The sequence below is a fragment of the Callithrix jacchus genome, chromosome 13 (assembly GCF_049354715.1).
Source record: "Callithrix jacchus isolate 240 chromosome 13, calJac240_pri, whole genome shotgun sequence".
NCBI classification, from domain to species: domain Eukaryota; kingdom Metazoa; phylum Chordata; class Mammalia; order Primates; family Cebidae; genus Callithrix; species Callithrix jacchus.
The window spans coordinates 57,060,567-57,077,320 of NC_133514.1; the positions used below are offsets into that span (position 1 = coordinate 57,060,567).

The 16,754-nt window shown below is 39.7% G+C and overlaps 1 protein-coding gene across 20 annotated transcripts in view; it reads left to right on the forward strand.

The window, feature by feature from the left end:
* The window catches only part of L3MBTL4 (L3MBTL histone methyl-lysine binding protein 4), a 464,367-nt gene that overhangs the window by 311,781 nt on the left and 135,832 nt on the right, over positions 1-16,754 (forward strand). For all 20 annotated transcript variants that reach the window (XR_013525731.1, XR_013525732.1, XM_078347776.1 and 17 more), the window contains one exon: positions 5,491-5,664. Coding sequence is in view for 18 of the 20 variants with exons in the window: in XM_078347776.1 (XP_078203902.1) it covers positions 5,491-5,664 (174 nt within the window). In the remaining 2 variants the exon portion in view is untranslated. The remainder of the gene's footprint in view (positions 1-5,490; positions 5,665-16,754) is intronic.

The following is a 16,754-nucleotide window of genomic DNA, read 5'->3' on the forward strand; positions in this document are numbered from 1 at the left end:
TCAGCTATTTTGTGAACAAAAGTTAGTTGCAATAAGAGATAAATATCTTGGATAAACTCATTTTAAAGCCACAGGAATCTGAAGAAAATGGACGCTGAAACCTGAAAATCTTCCATATATGTAATATTATTTACTTATTTATTTTTGGAAAGAAGAAAAGAAAGAGAAAAAGAGGAGTGAAGGACAGGAAGAAAGAGGAAGAAAAAGAGGGAGAGAGAATGGGAATACTGCTGTATTCTAAAAATAGGTATTAATAATGGCAGATCAATATTTTGTGTATTTAAAGTAGAGAATGTATATTTTGTGTATTTAAAATGGAGAGCTCTATAAATATTTATTAAGTTTACTTGTTCTGGATCTGAGTTCAAGTCCTGGTTGTCCTCATCAGTTTTCTGTCTTGTTGAGTCTAAATCTCTTTATGGGTCTTATGTATTTGGGTGTTAGGATCGTTAGCTCTTATTGTTGCATTGATTCTTTTACCACTCTATCTTTGTTGCTCTGAAATCTATTTTATCAGATGTGAGAATTGCAACTCCTGCTTTTTATTTATTTATTTATTTTTGCTCTCCATTTGGTTGGTAAGTCTTTCTCCATCCCTTTGTTTTGAGTCTTTGTGTATCTTTGGATGTGAAATGGGTCTGGATGCAGCACACTGTTAGGTTTTGGCTGTATCTTTTGATTGGGGGATTTAGTCGACTTAAATTTAGGGTTACTGCCATTTGATGTTAACTGGCTATTTTATCCATTCGTTGATATAAATTCTTCTTTATGTTGATGCTTTTTACTTTTTGGTATATTTTTAGAAAGGCTAATACTGGTTGTTCCTTTCTATGTGTAATGCTTCTTTCAGAAGCTCTCATAAAGCAGGCCTGGTGGTAATAATATCTCTGAGTACTTGCTTGTTCATAAAAGATTTTATTTTTCCTTCAATTGTGAAGCTTAGTTTGGCAGGATATGAAATTCTGGGCTGAAAGTTGTGTTCTTTAAGGATGTTGAATATTGGCCCCCACTCTCTTCTGGCTTGTAGAGTTTCTGCTGAGAGTTCTGCTGTAAGTCTGATAGGCTTCCCTTTGTGGGTAACCTGACCTTTCTCTCTGGCTGCCCTTAGTATTTTCTCCTTTGTTTCAACCCTGGTGAATCTAACGATTATGTGCCTTGGGGTTGCTCTTCTTGAGGAATATCTTTGTGCTGTTCTCTGTATTACCTGGGGTTGAATATTGACCTGCTTTGCTAGGTTGGGAAAGTTTTCCTGAATAATATCCTGAAGAGTATTTTCCAGCTTGGATTCATTCTCTCCGTCGCATTCAGGTACACCTATCAAACGTAAATTTGGTCTTTTCACATAGTCCCATATTTCTTGGAGACTTTGCTCATTCCTTTTTATCCTTTTTTTCCTATTCTTGTCTTCTCATTTTATTTCATTAAGTTGGTCTTTGGCCTCTGATATCCTTTCTTCTGCTTGAACAATTCGAGTGTTTAAACCTGTGCATACTTCTCGAAGTTCCCATATTGTATTCTTTGGTTCCATTAATTCACTTATATTCCTCTAAATTGTATATTCTCATTAGGATTTCATCAAACCTTTTTTCAAAATTCCTAGTTTCTTTACATTGGGCTACAGCATGTTCTTTTAACTCACAGAAGTTTCTTATTATCCACCTTCTGAAGCCTGATTCTGTCAATGGAATGCATTCGTTCTCCATCAAGCCTTGTTCCCTTGTTGATGAGGAACTGTGATCATCTTTAGCGCGAGAGGCATTCTGATTTTGAGTATTCTCAGCCTTTTTACACTGGTTTCTTCCCATCATTGTAAATTTATCCACCTGTCGTCTTTGTAATTACCAACTTTCAAATTAGGTCTCTGAGTGGATGTCCAAGTTGTTAATTCCGAGGGCCAAAATCTGAGCAACCCACTGCGCCAGCCAAAAGTCTGCGTTAAGACTGATGGTGCTTTTCTGCCCAGGAATCTCCAATCTGGCTTCCTTCTTGAGTCTGTAATAGGTGACTCTGCCTTCCCGGAGCTCCAAACGTCGGTCAGAAGGGGAACCAGTCCCGTTTACTCTACACCAAGAGCTGCCGCGCCGAGGTGCAGGCAAAACTGCTGTGCCGGCCACCAGAGTGCTGGCGACCCGTGGGGCTCCTCCACTGGGAATCTTCTGGTCCGTGAGCGACAAAAATTTGTCTGAAAGAGTGGCGTCCTCTCATTCTCTGTGCTTTCACTGGGAGCTGCAATCCCGAGATGTTAGTGATCAGCCATCTTGGATCGTTCCCCATATATGTAATATTTAGCTTCTGCCTATCTCTGTGTTTGAAGACAATATACTAAAAATCATGTCACATTCTCAGCAGATGTTAAAAACTCCTGATGGCTCTTACTTCCTGGTCCACATCTCAACATGTATCATCTGTACTTGCTCTTACACTTCCTAGAGGTAAAACCAGCAACCATTTCAGTCATACAAAAAGTATTATCACTGTTCCGTAACTTCAATAATCTGCATTTTGACATTTGTTATGTCTATTGGTGTCATTTGGCCAATCAGTATTTCGTAAGAATAAAAGATGTTCACTTAACATCTCTATACTATGTAAGAGTAGACCACGGCATACTAAAGACAATACAGTTCTGAAAAGGGCCGGGTTATTTTTATGAAGTGAAAGGGCAGGGAGGGAAATAGTGTGGCAGGAAGGCGTTGCTTTCCCAGGGTGGAAGGCGGCCATGGTGCGTGCAACTTCCTAGAATCTTCCGCAGGAGCCCCCTGCCTTGGGACAGGCTCTTGCTGCCATCAGGACCTGAGGCCACATGGTGAGACAGGCAGCATATACCTCTTCCTTCTCATTTCCATGGCTGAGCCCCTTTCTCTGCCAAGTCTCAGTGCCCTCTCTTGTTATCTGACAGGCATGACTACTCATGCTTCCTCCTGTCCTTTGGTTCTGGGAGGCCTCTGACCTTCTTCTCCATGAAGACTTCCATGTGGAGATGCCCCCCACCCACCCAGACGTAGCACCTTTTAGAATCTGACCTCTCAGCTAAGAGAGGACTCTTCAGTCTTATCTCATCTGTCTCTTGAAGGAAAAGAATATAATTGGTTAGCAAAATAATTGAGACTAAAATATAAAATAATGTAGGCTTCATGGAGGGGTGAGTTAGCTGCCTTTAGAGAACCCTTTACCATCTGACTGTGTCTAATTCCTGGGCTATAGGAAGCCACATTTCCACATCTGAACCCCTCTTGGGAGAGACTTGCCTATTTCAGGTGACTTTATTATTCAGGATCCCAAGAAATGTTGTCAATAACTTGACGCCCTTCCTGAAATACTGCTGACTTCTGGGTTATTTAGTTATGTTTTGAACTACAGCACTCAATAAGCTATTTCCTCTTTGCCATTTTGCTTAAATTTGTCATGCTTTCCAACTTTTTAAATGTCATGTCACAGAGAAAAAATGATCATCCGTGTTTGGGAACAAGATGGGGCTTAGAGCCTTGAGGCTGCTGGAGTTCTGGAAGGGCTCATCTGGGACTCTGGTACCCCAGAATCCCCTGGTCACCTGAGGGTGTAGCTGCACACAGGCTGGGAAGCCACCCTTAGGTAAGTCATGGCAACTTTGTTATAACCTCCTGCTGTGAACTGCCCATCTCCAGGATGTGACAGAGCACTACCCACCATTTTAGCAGAGCAGGGCAGTCAGAGAAGTGGGAATCAAATCTGCTTCTTGGGTCTGAGAAAATGAAACATTGTTGATGCAAGAGGAGAGTATAGTTGAAGAACAGAACCTGGTATCCAAGGGGGTTGGCAACAGTAATCATTGTCTAGACTCTTGGAATCAGAGCCCCTGGGAAGAATCCAAGAGGAAGGGAGGGTTCCCAGTTAGCGGGCACAGCACCTAGCAGGGAATAATTCAGGGCAAGAAGCACATGGAAGACTGGCCAGCTGGCATCTGGGAAGTGGAGCCTTACATCCTATGTTTAGGATGTGGAGGCGATAGTCATGTCATGGGAAGGGGATGGCAAGAACAAAGGAGATTAATAAACCAATAGATCAATACCAATTATTACAAATTATAGAACATGCATGTAAAGTGGGCCCTTTTCTCTGTAGTAAAGGTTGCTGATACAGGTATAGATCATGCTGAGCCAGGCTGGTATCATCTTAACCATCCTGTCCCCAGTTCCAGAGTCCACTCTAGATATTGGTACTAAAGTCCTTTTGGGGTTAGAATGTGTATGGCCTTCTCCAGAAAAATCCAATCTATTTTTATTATGTTCGCTGGGCTCATGATAAAATTGTGGACCAGAAATCTGTTCTGGTCCACAATTTTAGCATGACCTTAAAATAAAAGAAAGCTTTCACGTATTCAGAATGGACTTATTTTGTACTATGTATCAGCAAATTTACAGTGAGTAGGAAGTGAATTCTCAAAAAAGAACCAACTGCCTTGATGTTGATGAATTTGACCACATGATCCTCTAGATGTAGCCGATTTAACACTGTGATGGCGATAACAGCTACCATTTCATGACGTGCATGTATGAGTGCGTGTGTGCGTGTGTGTGTGCATGCATGTGTTTGTGATTTCTCAGGGTCACAACAACCCTTATGAGTTGGATCTGCTTTTCTCAATTGACTGGGGAGAATCTCTGAAGCTCTAGCATAAATATCTTCCCCAGGGTAGTGTCCAAGTAGCCTGTCTTATGTGTGTCTTCCCTGGTGTGGCTACCGCATTTCTGGCAGTGGGAGAGGCTTAGGGCCTCCTTGGAGACAGGGATGCAGGCAAAGGGATCCAATGGAGACAGCCTATCAGCCTGCAGAGGGAACCAGGTCACTGGCCCTGGAAGATCCTTCTGCCCATAGCCTGCTCTTGGGCTCTGACAACATCCAGGACTCAGGACTCAGCCTTGTCTTTGAGGGGAGAGAAGACACTCAGCAGACCTGGGCTTGGGCCTCTCCTCTCTCATCTACAAGGTATCCTTTCACACCACAGCACAAAACTTCCCAGCAAAGCTCTGGAGGATTAAGCAGAACAGCAGATAGAGTGTTTCTACATACATGAATATTAAGAAATGAAAACACAACATTCTCTGATACCAGCAAATATGCTTAGTTACCCATAGTCTTTTCTGATATAGTCAAAGCAGGGAATCCGTATTGACAATATAAACTGAGTCAAGTGTTATGTGACATTTTTATTGTTCCATTGGAAGTACATCTCTATGCTATTCTTAGATTTTTAAGTTTCCAAAATTGTAAACACCATATGTACTGATGAATCTGTGTATAATTCTTTGTGGACCAGCGTCTGTGGTTCTAGAACCTAAGATTTTCTCAAAAGGCAATATGAAAAGAAACTGTTACTTTGAGTGTGCTTAGGGAAACAGGAATGTTTCTATGCAATTTTTAAATATTAGATGTAAGTCTGCTCCAATGACAGTGGATCCTTGATTTATCACTATATACTGACGACGGTGCTTTCATTTTTATACAAACCAGTGCTTTTGGCTGCCCGTATTCGGACATGAACTTGAAAAAGGAGGCAACACTTCACGATCGTTTGAGAGAGCAAACACAGGCAAATTTGGAATCAGACTCTTCACATTCAAAATCAAAAAACCTCTGTAGTTTGAACTTCAATGGAAAACATGAAAAGGTGAACAGTCAGCCAAGGTAAGAAACTTCTTGTAAATGTGAACTGGAAAGTAAACCATGTAGAATAGTAAAAGAACAATTTTGTTAATAGTAATAGTTCCTTATCTTTCTTCAAAAGAATTATTTTTATTTCTGGATATCATTATGTTCGCTGGGCTCATAAAATTCATCTAAGACTTGACCTTCATTACAAAAATACTTTCTTTTGCTTCATCCTTAAATATTTGAATTTACTTTTTTCTAAATGTAGATATTGTATGTAAGAAGTAGAGAGTACAACTCATTTGTGCAGTTCCAAAAGATTCCCTTTTATCTTAGAAAGTCTTTATTCTTTTGAATCGTTTCATAGATATTACCTCTTTCAGCACATGGATGAGTAGCTGTATCTTCTTATTCAAATCGGGATTTCCTCTATTATCTGTTACTTGTCTTTGTCATCTTTAATAAAAGTATACCTCAGATATGATTTCTTCTTACACCATATAGTTTCCATTTTGATTTGTTGACAACACATCTTCCTTTTGTTCCTAAATGTAAACTTGTGATTCTAAACATCAGTTTTCAATTTTTGTTTACATATAACTATATTCTAAGGAGCTGTAGGTACAGCCTTGTTTGATGTTTTTTAACTTAAATGAGTAGAACAATCTAAATAACATCTTTTCTCCAAAGAGCTCCATACTCCATGCTGGGAATTATAAATATAGAAAAGTCTAACACTAAGTAAATGACTGGACACCAGACAGAGATTGAGCCAAGAAAGGCTAGACAGAGAGATAAGAAATGGGCATTTCTCTGACCCTGCTGCAGGCAAAAGGAATCATGTTCAAGACCTTGAACACCCTAGACCCTGACTGTGCAAGATTTGAAGGGACAACTGGTTGCTCCTAACCTCAGAGCCTTGCTCTTTGCATTCAGCAGGTATAAAACAAAGACACACAGGCCTCTCTGTGGGTGCAGAATTTCTACTGAAATCACTGTCAGCCCATTTGCACCTCTATTACAGGTGGGGGTGGTGCTCCTTCCCTTCCAAGGGGGCACCAGTTTATTCGGAGAATTTGGCTCATAGGATACACTTTTCACATGGGTTTTACATCCTGGACTGTGGATGTTCTTTTTATTCATGCACATGTTATTTGAGAGTGTTTGGGTGACATTTCATTTTTGTTAAATTTTGAATATTTTGACTTGATTTCTGTGCAGACAATTGTAGATGAGTACTTCTCTCTATTGCATGATCTATTTCCTATGGATACACACACTTCTCTATTTTTATAGCTGTATCTGGCATTTTTATTATTTATTATACACCCACCCCTCTTGTTGAAACTTCACAGGGCCTCGTTGTTCTTTACTGCTGTTTCACACCCACACTGTTTACAACTTTAAGTAGTTGAGAGCTTGAACGTCCTTTCCATCTCCTGGCTGAGAGAGCATTTTTTCTTTTTTAACTATTTTCCAAGAAATAGTGTTTATTTACACCAGAATCATAGAGACCAGTACATCCATTTGCCCTTAATCTTTTTGCTATAATCTGTTGTATTTTTTAAAATAAAAACCTAGTCAGTTTCACTTGTAAATATTTTAGACACTCATCCTCAATGTCAAAAATCACAGAAATGAAACATCTTTGAACTGCCTTAAAAATATATATATTGCTCTCAGAGGTTAGCTGACTTTTCTTTCCAGCAAACACAGATATGTTGCCTCCCTATCTTGAACTCCTCTTAGGAGTTTAGCCTTTAAAACTTATTATTATGTGTTTACCATTTATTACAGGGCTTTGCGCTGAAAGATATCAGGTAGGAATAATTACTACAGACTAGAGAATGTTAGTTGATAATTAAGCAGACAAATCAAAGATTGTCCTGTTCTACCAAATCCTATGTCACCTGTAAACAGCCAAAGGGAAGGAATTGTATGATATACATCATGAATCCTCAAGCCTACTTTTGCTTTTATATCTCAAGACCAAAGCCATCCTTGCATTCCAATATCTGTCCTCTGTTTTTCCTAACCAATCATCCTAATGATGTTTGGATAAATCGTGTTAGCAACCCTTTTGAGTCTCCTCTCATCTCTGTGGCATCTTGTTCATAGTCTTAAATTCCAGGGTGAGGGAAAAAAAGAGAACAAAGGAATCAACAAGGGATGATATGTAGGTTAATTATGTACAGATAAAACGTATTTTAACTCTCTCCACAGCTTACTTGTAGTTGTTTCCTGAGGCTGCTTTTTCTCTAACCCAAATATTTGCTCTTAAAATCATCAGTTGTCAGATACAGAACATGTAGAATATTTAAATTCTCTCTCTCCTATTCTGCATGTTGAGGAGAAATAACCTTTTCTTGGCTCTTGTCCAAAAATAGGAGTGAGGGTTAAGTTGGTGAAAATCTGAGCTATAATTTCCACTGGCCTTCAGTCAATCCATCCACCACTGAGCTCTGGACATGTCTTCTGTAATTTTTTATTCAAGCAACATTTGTCATGCTAGAATATCCAGAGTTCCAGCCTGGGCAACAACACGAAAACCCATCTCTACAAAACACACACACACACACACACACGCACACAAACACACACACAAAATAGCCAGGCATGGTGGAATGTGCCTGTAGTCCCAGCTACTCAGGTGGCTGAGGTGGGAGGATCACTTGAGCCTGGGAGATAGAGGCTACAGTGAACTGAGATCACACCATTTCATTCTAGCCTAGGTGACAGAGTGAGACCCTGTCTAAAAAAAAGAAAAAAGAAAAAATATATATATCCAGACTTCTTGTAATTCAAGTGAAAAATTTACAATTAACTTTGATATGGTTCCAAATTCAGTTTGATATTGCCCAACAATTTAGCAAATTTTTTTCTATTCCTTAACTGCATCACAATTTTTTGATTATTTTTAAACAACATGTTTGCTCTTGGATTATCTTTGTATTGGGGTTATAAGTAGTAAATGTATGACTCTACTACCTGATTTAGTGGTAGAAATAGTCTGTTTATATTTACATTTTTAGTAGTCATGTTTTAATTTTGAGAGATTTGTATATGTACTGCTAGTTGTTTATACTTTATAACAGTAAGATACAGATGTAATATTAACTGTAAAGAGTCATACTCAGAATATGAGAGTAAGTCACCATTACTGAAAAACTGAATATATTCCTTTTTTATTTGTGCTAATAGAGTGAATAGTATTATATTCATGGTGCACTAAAGGCAAATGGCTTTACACTTGAGTTTCTTTCATTTGGATATATACAGTAGAGGAGAAATTACCTTAATTCATTTAACCATGTACAGTTTGCACATACATTACCTTTGGAGCCTCCCATAATTTTGTGATTTAGGCAAAGCAGACATTATTATCATCATAATATTGCCATTTATAGATGAGGAAATAGTAAGCTGGTAAGCTTATCTGGGACTGAAACATAGGGCTTCTGACTAAATCCAGCATATTTCTAGTACAGTAAATTAATAATCATATTGCAGAAATATCAGTGATAATAACTATCTACTATTAATAGCCCATCCTTACTTGGGGGCTGCAAAGTGTTATGCTATACAATTTATATACATCATAGTGTTAATTTCATTTCATCCACCCTGTATATGGTAAGTTTTCTTATTCAGATTTTATGACATAGGCACCTAAAAATTCAGAGAGGTTAGGCAGTGTCTCAGATCATGCAGATGATAAGTCAAAAAAAAAAAAACCACGTGCAATTCAACTACGTTAGACTAGTAAAAGAATGACAGCTTAAGGCTTTGGAGAGGCCCAGCCAGGTTCATATTTAGTCTATTTCTACTGATGTCTAGGATTCTCAGAGTCACCTTGTAATGCATCTGTTTATTTTATAAAAATAGAACTACTAAAGGGAAGAATCTTACCCTGTTTTCCCCAAACTGTTGGTTCTTATTTGTACTATATATAATACAAAATGTCCATGTTGAGCACATTTGATTATAATATACTAAAGGCTTCTACCTGCAACAAGAGAATAAAATTAGTCATTAAAACATTTTCAGTCATAAGGAAAATTACTTTGGAATGCAGCTCCCATCTACTCCCCATATTATCTATTAGCTGGTTTCCCCAGGCCCAGGGGAACATTTTTTTTCAGGCTTTTTTTTTTTACCCTGCCTAAGTATTCTTTAATAACCTCCTTTGCCTCCCAGAAGCATTGTTTAATATATTCTAATTCACACAATTGATAGCACCACCATTCGTTAAAATACTGTCATATTCTATCATTACTATTAAGAAAATCTAAGAAAATGCACAATAAAGCTTACTTTGTTTTTCCTGATGTGTGCCATATTATAAATGTCATGCACCTTTTGAAGACCAATATTGGTATAAAAATGCCTGGGGAAAATTGTGGTAATCAGAAAGAATGGCATGTAGTCGAATAGTTCCTTAATAATCTTGATGATAAGCTGCACAGCCATGAGCCAACTGGTTTATTTCCACTAGGCAAATTAGCTGCGGTATAAATACCTTCTATGACATCCATCCTCAGAATTATAACAATGTTAGTCGGATGTCCCACACATTCACCTTCCAAGTGAGTAAATAGGTTCTTTAATCCACCAGCCTTTTCTCTGGCTTCTTACTTTCACTTTCTCACCGCTCACTTTCACTTTCTCTCAATTCTTTGCTTTGGGAGGTAGCATCTCCTCAGTGGCCCACTCACTCTTCATCATGGCCTGCAGTATTGTTTCGTTCCTGCCCTTGTGCCTTTGTTTCCTTTCTTGGTACCTCCTTTATGCCTGCCTACATCCCCTTCCTTGCCCATGGCTCACCTCTCTCTTGGAGTTTTCTGTGGCAGTTCCAACCTTTAAGAACTTCTTGAAGTTGGAGATTGTGTTTTATTTGTCTCTGTATTTCTCATACTTCGTGTAATACCTGACACATAGTAGGCACTCAACAATTTAAATAGTTGAGTGCCTACTCAACTAAATGTTGAGTAACCTACTAGGTGCCAAGGACAGTGGCCAGCCCTGAGAGGCTGAGTTGCATCTAGCCAGTCCCTTCCCTGCTCTCAGCTTTCCTCTGTCCTTTTGGTCTACACCACACGTCAGCAACTTACTTGTGTGTCTGCATGTACCTTTTTAATACTTTGTTGTGTGTATGCTGTGTCTTCTTAAAAAAAAAAGGGAAGAACCAATTTATCTTTTTGCTTTTTCTTCATTATGGTTCCCATTATAGGTATTTAGTGTACCTAAGTTGATTGATTTCATTATATACATTTGTTTTTCTCTTAGAGTCTCAATTCCTTCACCTTTGAAATGGTCATAAATGTGAGGCATATATAAGATTTTGAATATAGGAATATAGCTATAGGTAGATATAGACATAGATACATGAATGGGCCTGGCACATAGGAGAGACTATTGAAATAATCATTCCATATCTTTTTTCATTTTTATGAAAATCATTGATTTTAAAGTCTTGCAGTTGGACCAGTTCTAGTGGTGTGTACAACACACACCTCAACACCAAGCATAGGAATTTAGACCTTTACTTATTCTGAGATAATGCTCAGCATCTGTAACTAAATTAAGCCCCTTAGTCAAGTAAGCAGTGTTCAAAATACCATGACAAGCTACAGTCCTTCTTGCCCTTTAGGGGGTTTTGGCTGGACAGGAAACCCCAAGGCCTTTCAGAGAAGCCCCCTCTGGCCCCCTACCTCCAATCAGACTCTGAGGAACCACTAGCCAGGCATGACAGCTTAGGAGCTCTACAGCGGGAAAGGACTCAGGAGAGTCATTCAAATTCTCCAATGTTGAGACAAGGGTATCAATGCCAAAGAATTCTGCTATTTTATCAGCATACTTGTCGGTGGCCCTTCGAGCCTCTGACACCCAGGTCATCACTCTCCTTACTATTTTCATACCACCACCTGACCCAGAATTAAGATGCAGTCAGGTTGAAATTCGGTTTCGGTATATAGAGAGCTGACTAACATTTACCTTGCTGAATTCATTACCACCACCACAGCCAGGTCCTGAAATTAGACATATTCATTCATTCAACATTTATCTGTTGAATAAATATTTAGAAAATACTGTTCCAAACTCCAGTGATACAGCAGTGAATAAAACAGACAACAATCCTTGTTCTTATCAAGCTTTTCCTTGGTGATAAGAAAATCACCCAACTAGTAAGTGGCAGGACAAGGATTAGAACTCAGGTGGGATGGCTCTTGTTTGTGCAGACTTGGCAGTAGGCATGCTCACTTGCTCACAGCATCAGTATTCATTCATTCAGCAAATATTTGTGGAACTGCTGCTGTTGCCAAGTGGTAGGGACGTGGAGATGAACAAAACAGTTTCATCTTTGTATGGAGCCGATTTGCAGGTGGGGGAGATAGAGGAGGAAGAAAGAAAGCAAACCATTAATGAAAAGAAAATCACAGATGGTGACAGGTGCCATAGGGAAGTAACACAGAGTAGAAAGGGTGATGCTCGAAGGTTTTTGGTAATCACCTAGGGTAAAGGGCTCGGCCATGAAGGGAAAAAAGGGTTCTGTTGAATATTGTGCAGGTTGAAAATGAAATGGGTCATGCCTAGATCAGCTCAGGAGCATGGAGAGGATCTGGGATGAGATGGAAAGGCCCAGCCCTTGCCAGGCTCCACCTGCCTCACTTCGTGGGCACCTCACTCCAGTCCCATGTTTCCTAAATGAATGTACAGTTATGCTGAAACAGTATTAAATAACCCATGGATGCCTCGCTAGGTCTTCAAATTATTTTTCTGAGCTGATTCTCATACCGAATTTTAAAATTTATTCTAAATCTCTGGGTTTCTGGAATCCTGCCTTGGCTCAGGCTCTTGGTGACTAAATGCCACAGAACAGTGTGTCCAGAGCGCCTTGCATAGAGGAAATATTAGTGTTCCCGCACCCCAGAAAAACAAAACCTTGCTGCCTGAGCGCCAGCAAGCAATTTTCTTATCTATATACTTAACCTGGCTTTAAAATAATTATTGCTCATTCATCGTAAAGAGTAAAGTTGGGACTTCAACATGATATTTTTTCTCATTATTATGGCAGTACTTACTTATTATGGGAAAAGAAAAAATACAGTTGAGTAGAAAGAAAAAATTAAAAACATGAATAATAGCTACACTTTTTTCTATCAAACAGCATAACATATAGAGGTTTGGGAAAATGTAAGAATATGTCCACCTTAATAATTCCAGTAATGTAAAAGTTTTAAGAAATTAAGAATTTCTCATTCTTCACTCCTAACTCTGATGCTGCATGCTTAGGTCACTAGGGTTAACAAACTGCCACCTGCTCTCTATACCTTTTTGGTGTTTGTGTATGCACATGTGGATGTATTAGTCTATTTTCATCTTGTTATAAAGAACTGCCTGAGACTGGGTAATTGATAAAGGAAAAAAGTTTAATTGACTCACAGTTCAGCATGGCTGGAGAGGCCTCAGAAAACTCACAATCATGGTGGAAGGCAAAGAGGAAGCAAGGCACCTTCTTCACAGGGTGGCAGGAAGGAGAATGAACATAAGAGGAACTACCAAACACTAATAAAACCATCAGATCTTATGAGGACTCACGTGAACAGCATGCAGAAACTGCCCCCGTGATTTAGTTACCTGCACCTGGTCTCTCCCTTGACACATGGGGATTATGAGGATTACAATTCAAGATGAGATTTGGGTGGGAAAGCAAAGTCTAACCATATCAATATATATTCACTCTTTTAAAATGATTTATATTAACATTTTATGAATGAAATGTGTTTTATTTCATTTAACAATACTTCATGGATAAATTACCATATCAACACAAAAGACCCAATGCATTATTTTTAACAACTGCATCGTATTCCATAGTGTAGGCATACCATAACTCATTCAACCATTCCCCTAACAACCATGGTTTCCAGTATTTCTCCTCTTGTAAATAATGCTGCAGTAAACATTTTCATATGGATATTATAGATCTTATTATTTGCTGATGATTTTTACTGCCATATTTTAAAAGGGTTCATTACTTCTTATGTATAAACTCAGCATATTGTATGAATCCTTCAGATAGACAGAATCTCACAGGTCCTTGGTCCATTTTGCTTGACTGTGAGTAAATAAATTCACATATTCAAACCTACACACATGCATGGGAACACAGAAAGCTTGTGCAGGCCCTATAAGTTGTCCCAGCTCCACATCTTACCTCATCACATACCACATCCCATCACTAATTATCCGCACCCCACCCACCCTCCACCTGCAGTGGCCCTCTCTGCGTTTCCTATGATAAAATTTGTTTTGAGGCCAAGTTCAAACTCTTCTCCTGAAGTCTTTCTCTAATATCTCCCACCTTGTATGCAGAAAATGTCCTCCTGCTGTATGATCACATAGCACATTCTCTGTCTCTCTGATGTAGCCCTTTCTGGGTCTACTTTGTGCAGAATCTGCCCTTGTACAAGTCTGCATCCCCTAATAGGTTATGAATCTTTTGGTGGTAGAAACCATCTTGGCTGAATGCAACACCTGCAGGCAGGAAAACCTCAGAGAAATGTCAATTGAGTTTCGAGAATTTGCCTAAAAAGTCAGAGCCCAGTGTCTGCCTTTTAAGCCTTAAGTTATAACTAAACACAGTTATTGTGGCAATTTGGGGAGCAGCTTCCCAGATAAGACAATCACATGCTTTGTGTGTGTTTTTGAAGTTATGGACTTTTTCTTCCTCCTCCTCCTCCTCCTCCTCCTCCTCCTCCTCCTCCTCCTTCTCCTCCCCCTCCTCCTCCTCCTCCTCCTCCTTCTCCTCCCCCTCCTCCTCCTCCTCCTCCTCCTTCTCCTCCCCCCCCTCCTCCTCCTCCTCCTCCTCCCCCTCCCCCTCCCCCCTCCCCCCTCCCCCTCCCCCTCCCCCTCCCCCTCCCCTGAGCTTTATTTTTGTAAAGAGCCAGATGGTAAATATTTTAGGTGTGGCCAGCTATAGGGTCTCTGCTACAACTAGTCAATTCAACCATCACAGTGAAAGCAGCCCTAGAGAGTAAGTAAAGGAGTGAGTGTGGCTGTGTTCTTGTGAAACTTTGTTTACAAAAAGAAGCAATGGGCAGGATTTGACTAACTATCATTCTAGAAGGTGTGTAGGTGCAGTTAGACTAACAGGAACTAAATTCAAATCCTAGTTTTTCTACTTATTATGCGACTTTGAGCAAGCTTCCTAACCTGTCTTTTTGAATACATAAATAGAAGATTAATATTTCCTCCTTCATGTTAGGCGTCTAGTTCAGGGCCTAGCACTTAATCAGCACAGAAATGATAGACACTAGTATTGTCTTGTTAAGGGGAATGGAAGCCTAGAAAGAGGGTCAGAGGGGGCCGGGCACAGTGGTGCATGCCTGTAATCCCAGCACTTTGGGGCTAAGGCGAGTGGATCACCTGAGGCCGGGAGTTTGAGACCAGCCTGACTAACGCAGTGAATTTCCATCTCTACCAAATACAAAAAAAAAAAAAATATATAGCCAAGTGTGATGGCACATGCCTGTAATTCCAGCTACTTAGGGGACTGAGGCAGGAGAGTTGCTTGAATCCAGGAGGTGGAGGTTGCAGTGAGCTGAGATTGTGCTATTGCACTCCACCCTGGGCAACAAGAGCGAAACTCTGTCTAAAAAAAAAAAGAAAGTGGGTCAGAGAATATGCAGGTCCCTTCGTCTAACTGGAAGTAGAAAATCCTAAATAAAGAGCACTTTGAAAAACCATGGATATCAGAGACTCTTGGGTGACAGTGACAGCTTTTGCCTTTAGGTCATGTGCACCTCTTTATAAAATCAATCAGGTATAAGCAGATACACAGGTCTCTTGACACTTGCCACAGCAACAGCAATGTTATTAATAAAATACTTGGAAGATTGTTTAGGATGCCTGGAGCTATTATGACTATATAAAAGCTATGGGCCAGGCTTGGGGAGGAATAATTGGTGAAATGGTAGTACATCCCTGGAGATTGAGGCAGAGACTGTTTTAACTAAAACACAAATGAAATACTAATCTTTGGCTCCTGACTTGATTAGTCATTTCCAAACATGTCTACTGGCTGTATGCAGTGGATTCTTTTGAGATGCACACTCCTCTGTGACTTTTCCTACTGCCCACAAGATGAAGCCCACATCCTCGAGAACCCATGTAAGACCCTCCATGGCTGGCTTCAGCTTGTTCTGTCAAGCTGCCTTTCCTCTCATGGTGCTTCAGCCACATAAGTCAATTAGCTTATTCAGGTTCTCAAAACACTTCCCCCTCCCACGTTGCTTATGCTCATTCTATTCAACCTTAAGTCTGTAGACCTTTAGAAACCCATCAGTCACCCCCGTCTCCATTCTCTGAAGATCCCACTGGCCCTTTATCCATGCCTTCCATAAATAATCAGTAAACCCTACATTATTGGAAGGTGATGATCAAATCAGAAGGAAACCTGGATTTGGAGTCCAAAAACTTGAGATTGAACTTCATTTTGGCTCCATTAAGACCTAATTTTGACTCCATTATCGACCCATTGTGTGTCCAAGGTGGAGCAGGTTGTTGAATGTTTCTGAGCTCAGTCTCTCAACTTGTAAAACAAGAGTGCTGTCCCAACCTCATAGAGAATGCAATGTGAAATGAAAAGGCTAGGAGTCCTTAGTAGGCACCTACCTCCGGGGAGTTCCTAGGAAATGCTAACTGAATCTGAACTGCTCAGCGTTTGGCTTGGCGTAGCTCCCCAGTGATGTAATCATTTGAAAGCAAGCCTGTACTGAAATATGATTAATTACAGTATTTCACATTTAAAAAAAACTCAACAAATTTATTTATTTTAAAATGTTTTTTAAAATACCCATCGAAGTTTTACATGTGACAGACTGGCTTCTACTTTTTAACGTTGTAAGATAGAAGCAAGATCTTGATTAGCATATATTGCAGAAGGGTGCTTTAAGATGGCTTGAAAATCAACTTGAAGTTTCATAAAATTGGTAAAATTGAAGGGAAAGTACCTACAGATTTGCCCAAAAACATGTAAGCAGAGCTAAAATTGTTCTTTCCCCCGCTCCAAATTATTCTTTGCAAAATGGCTACACTGCACTACTTAGTGCCTGAGTTTCTCT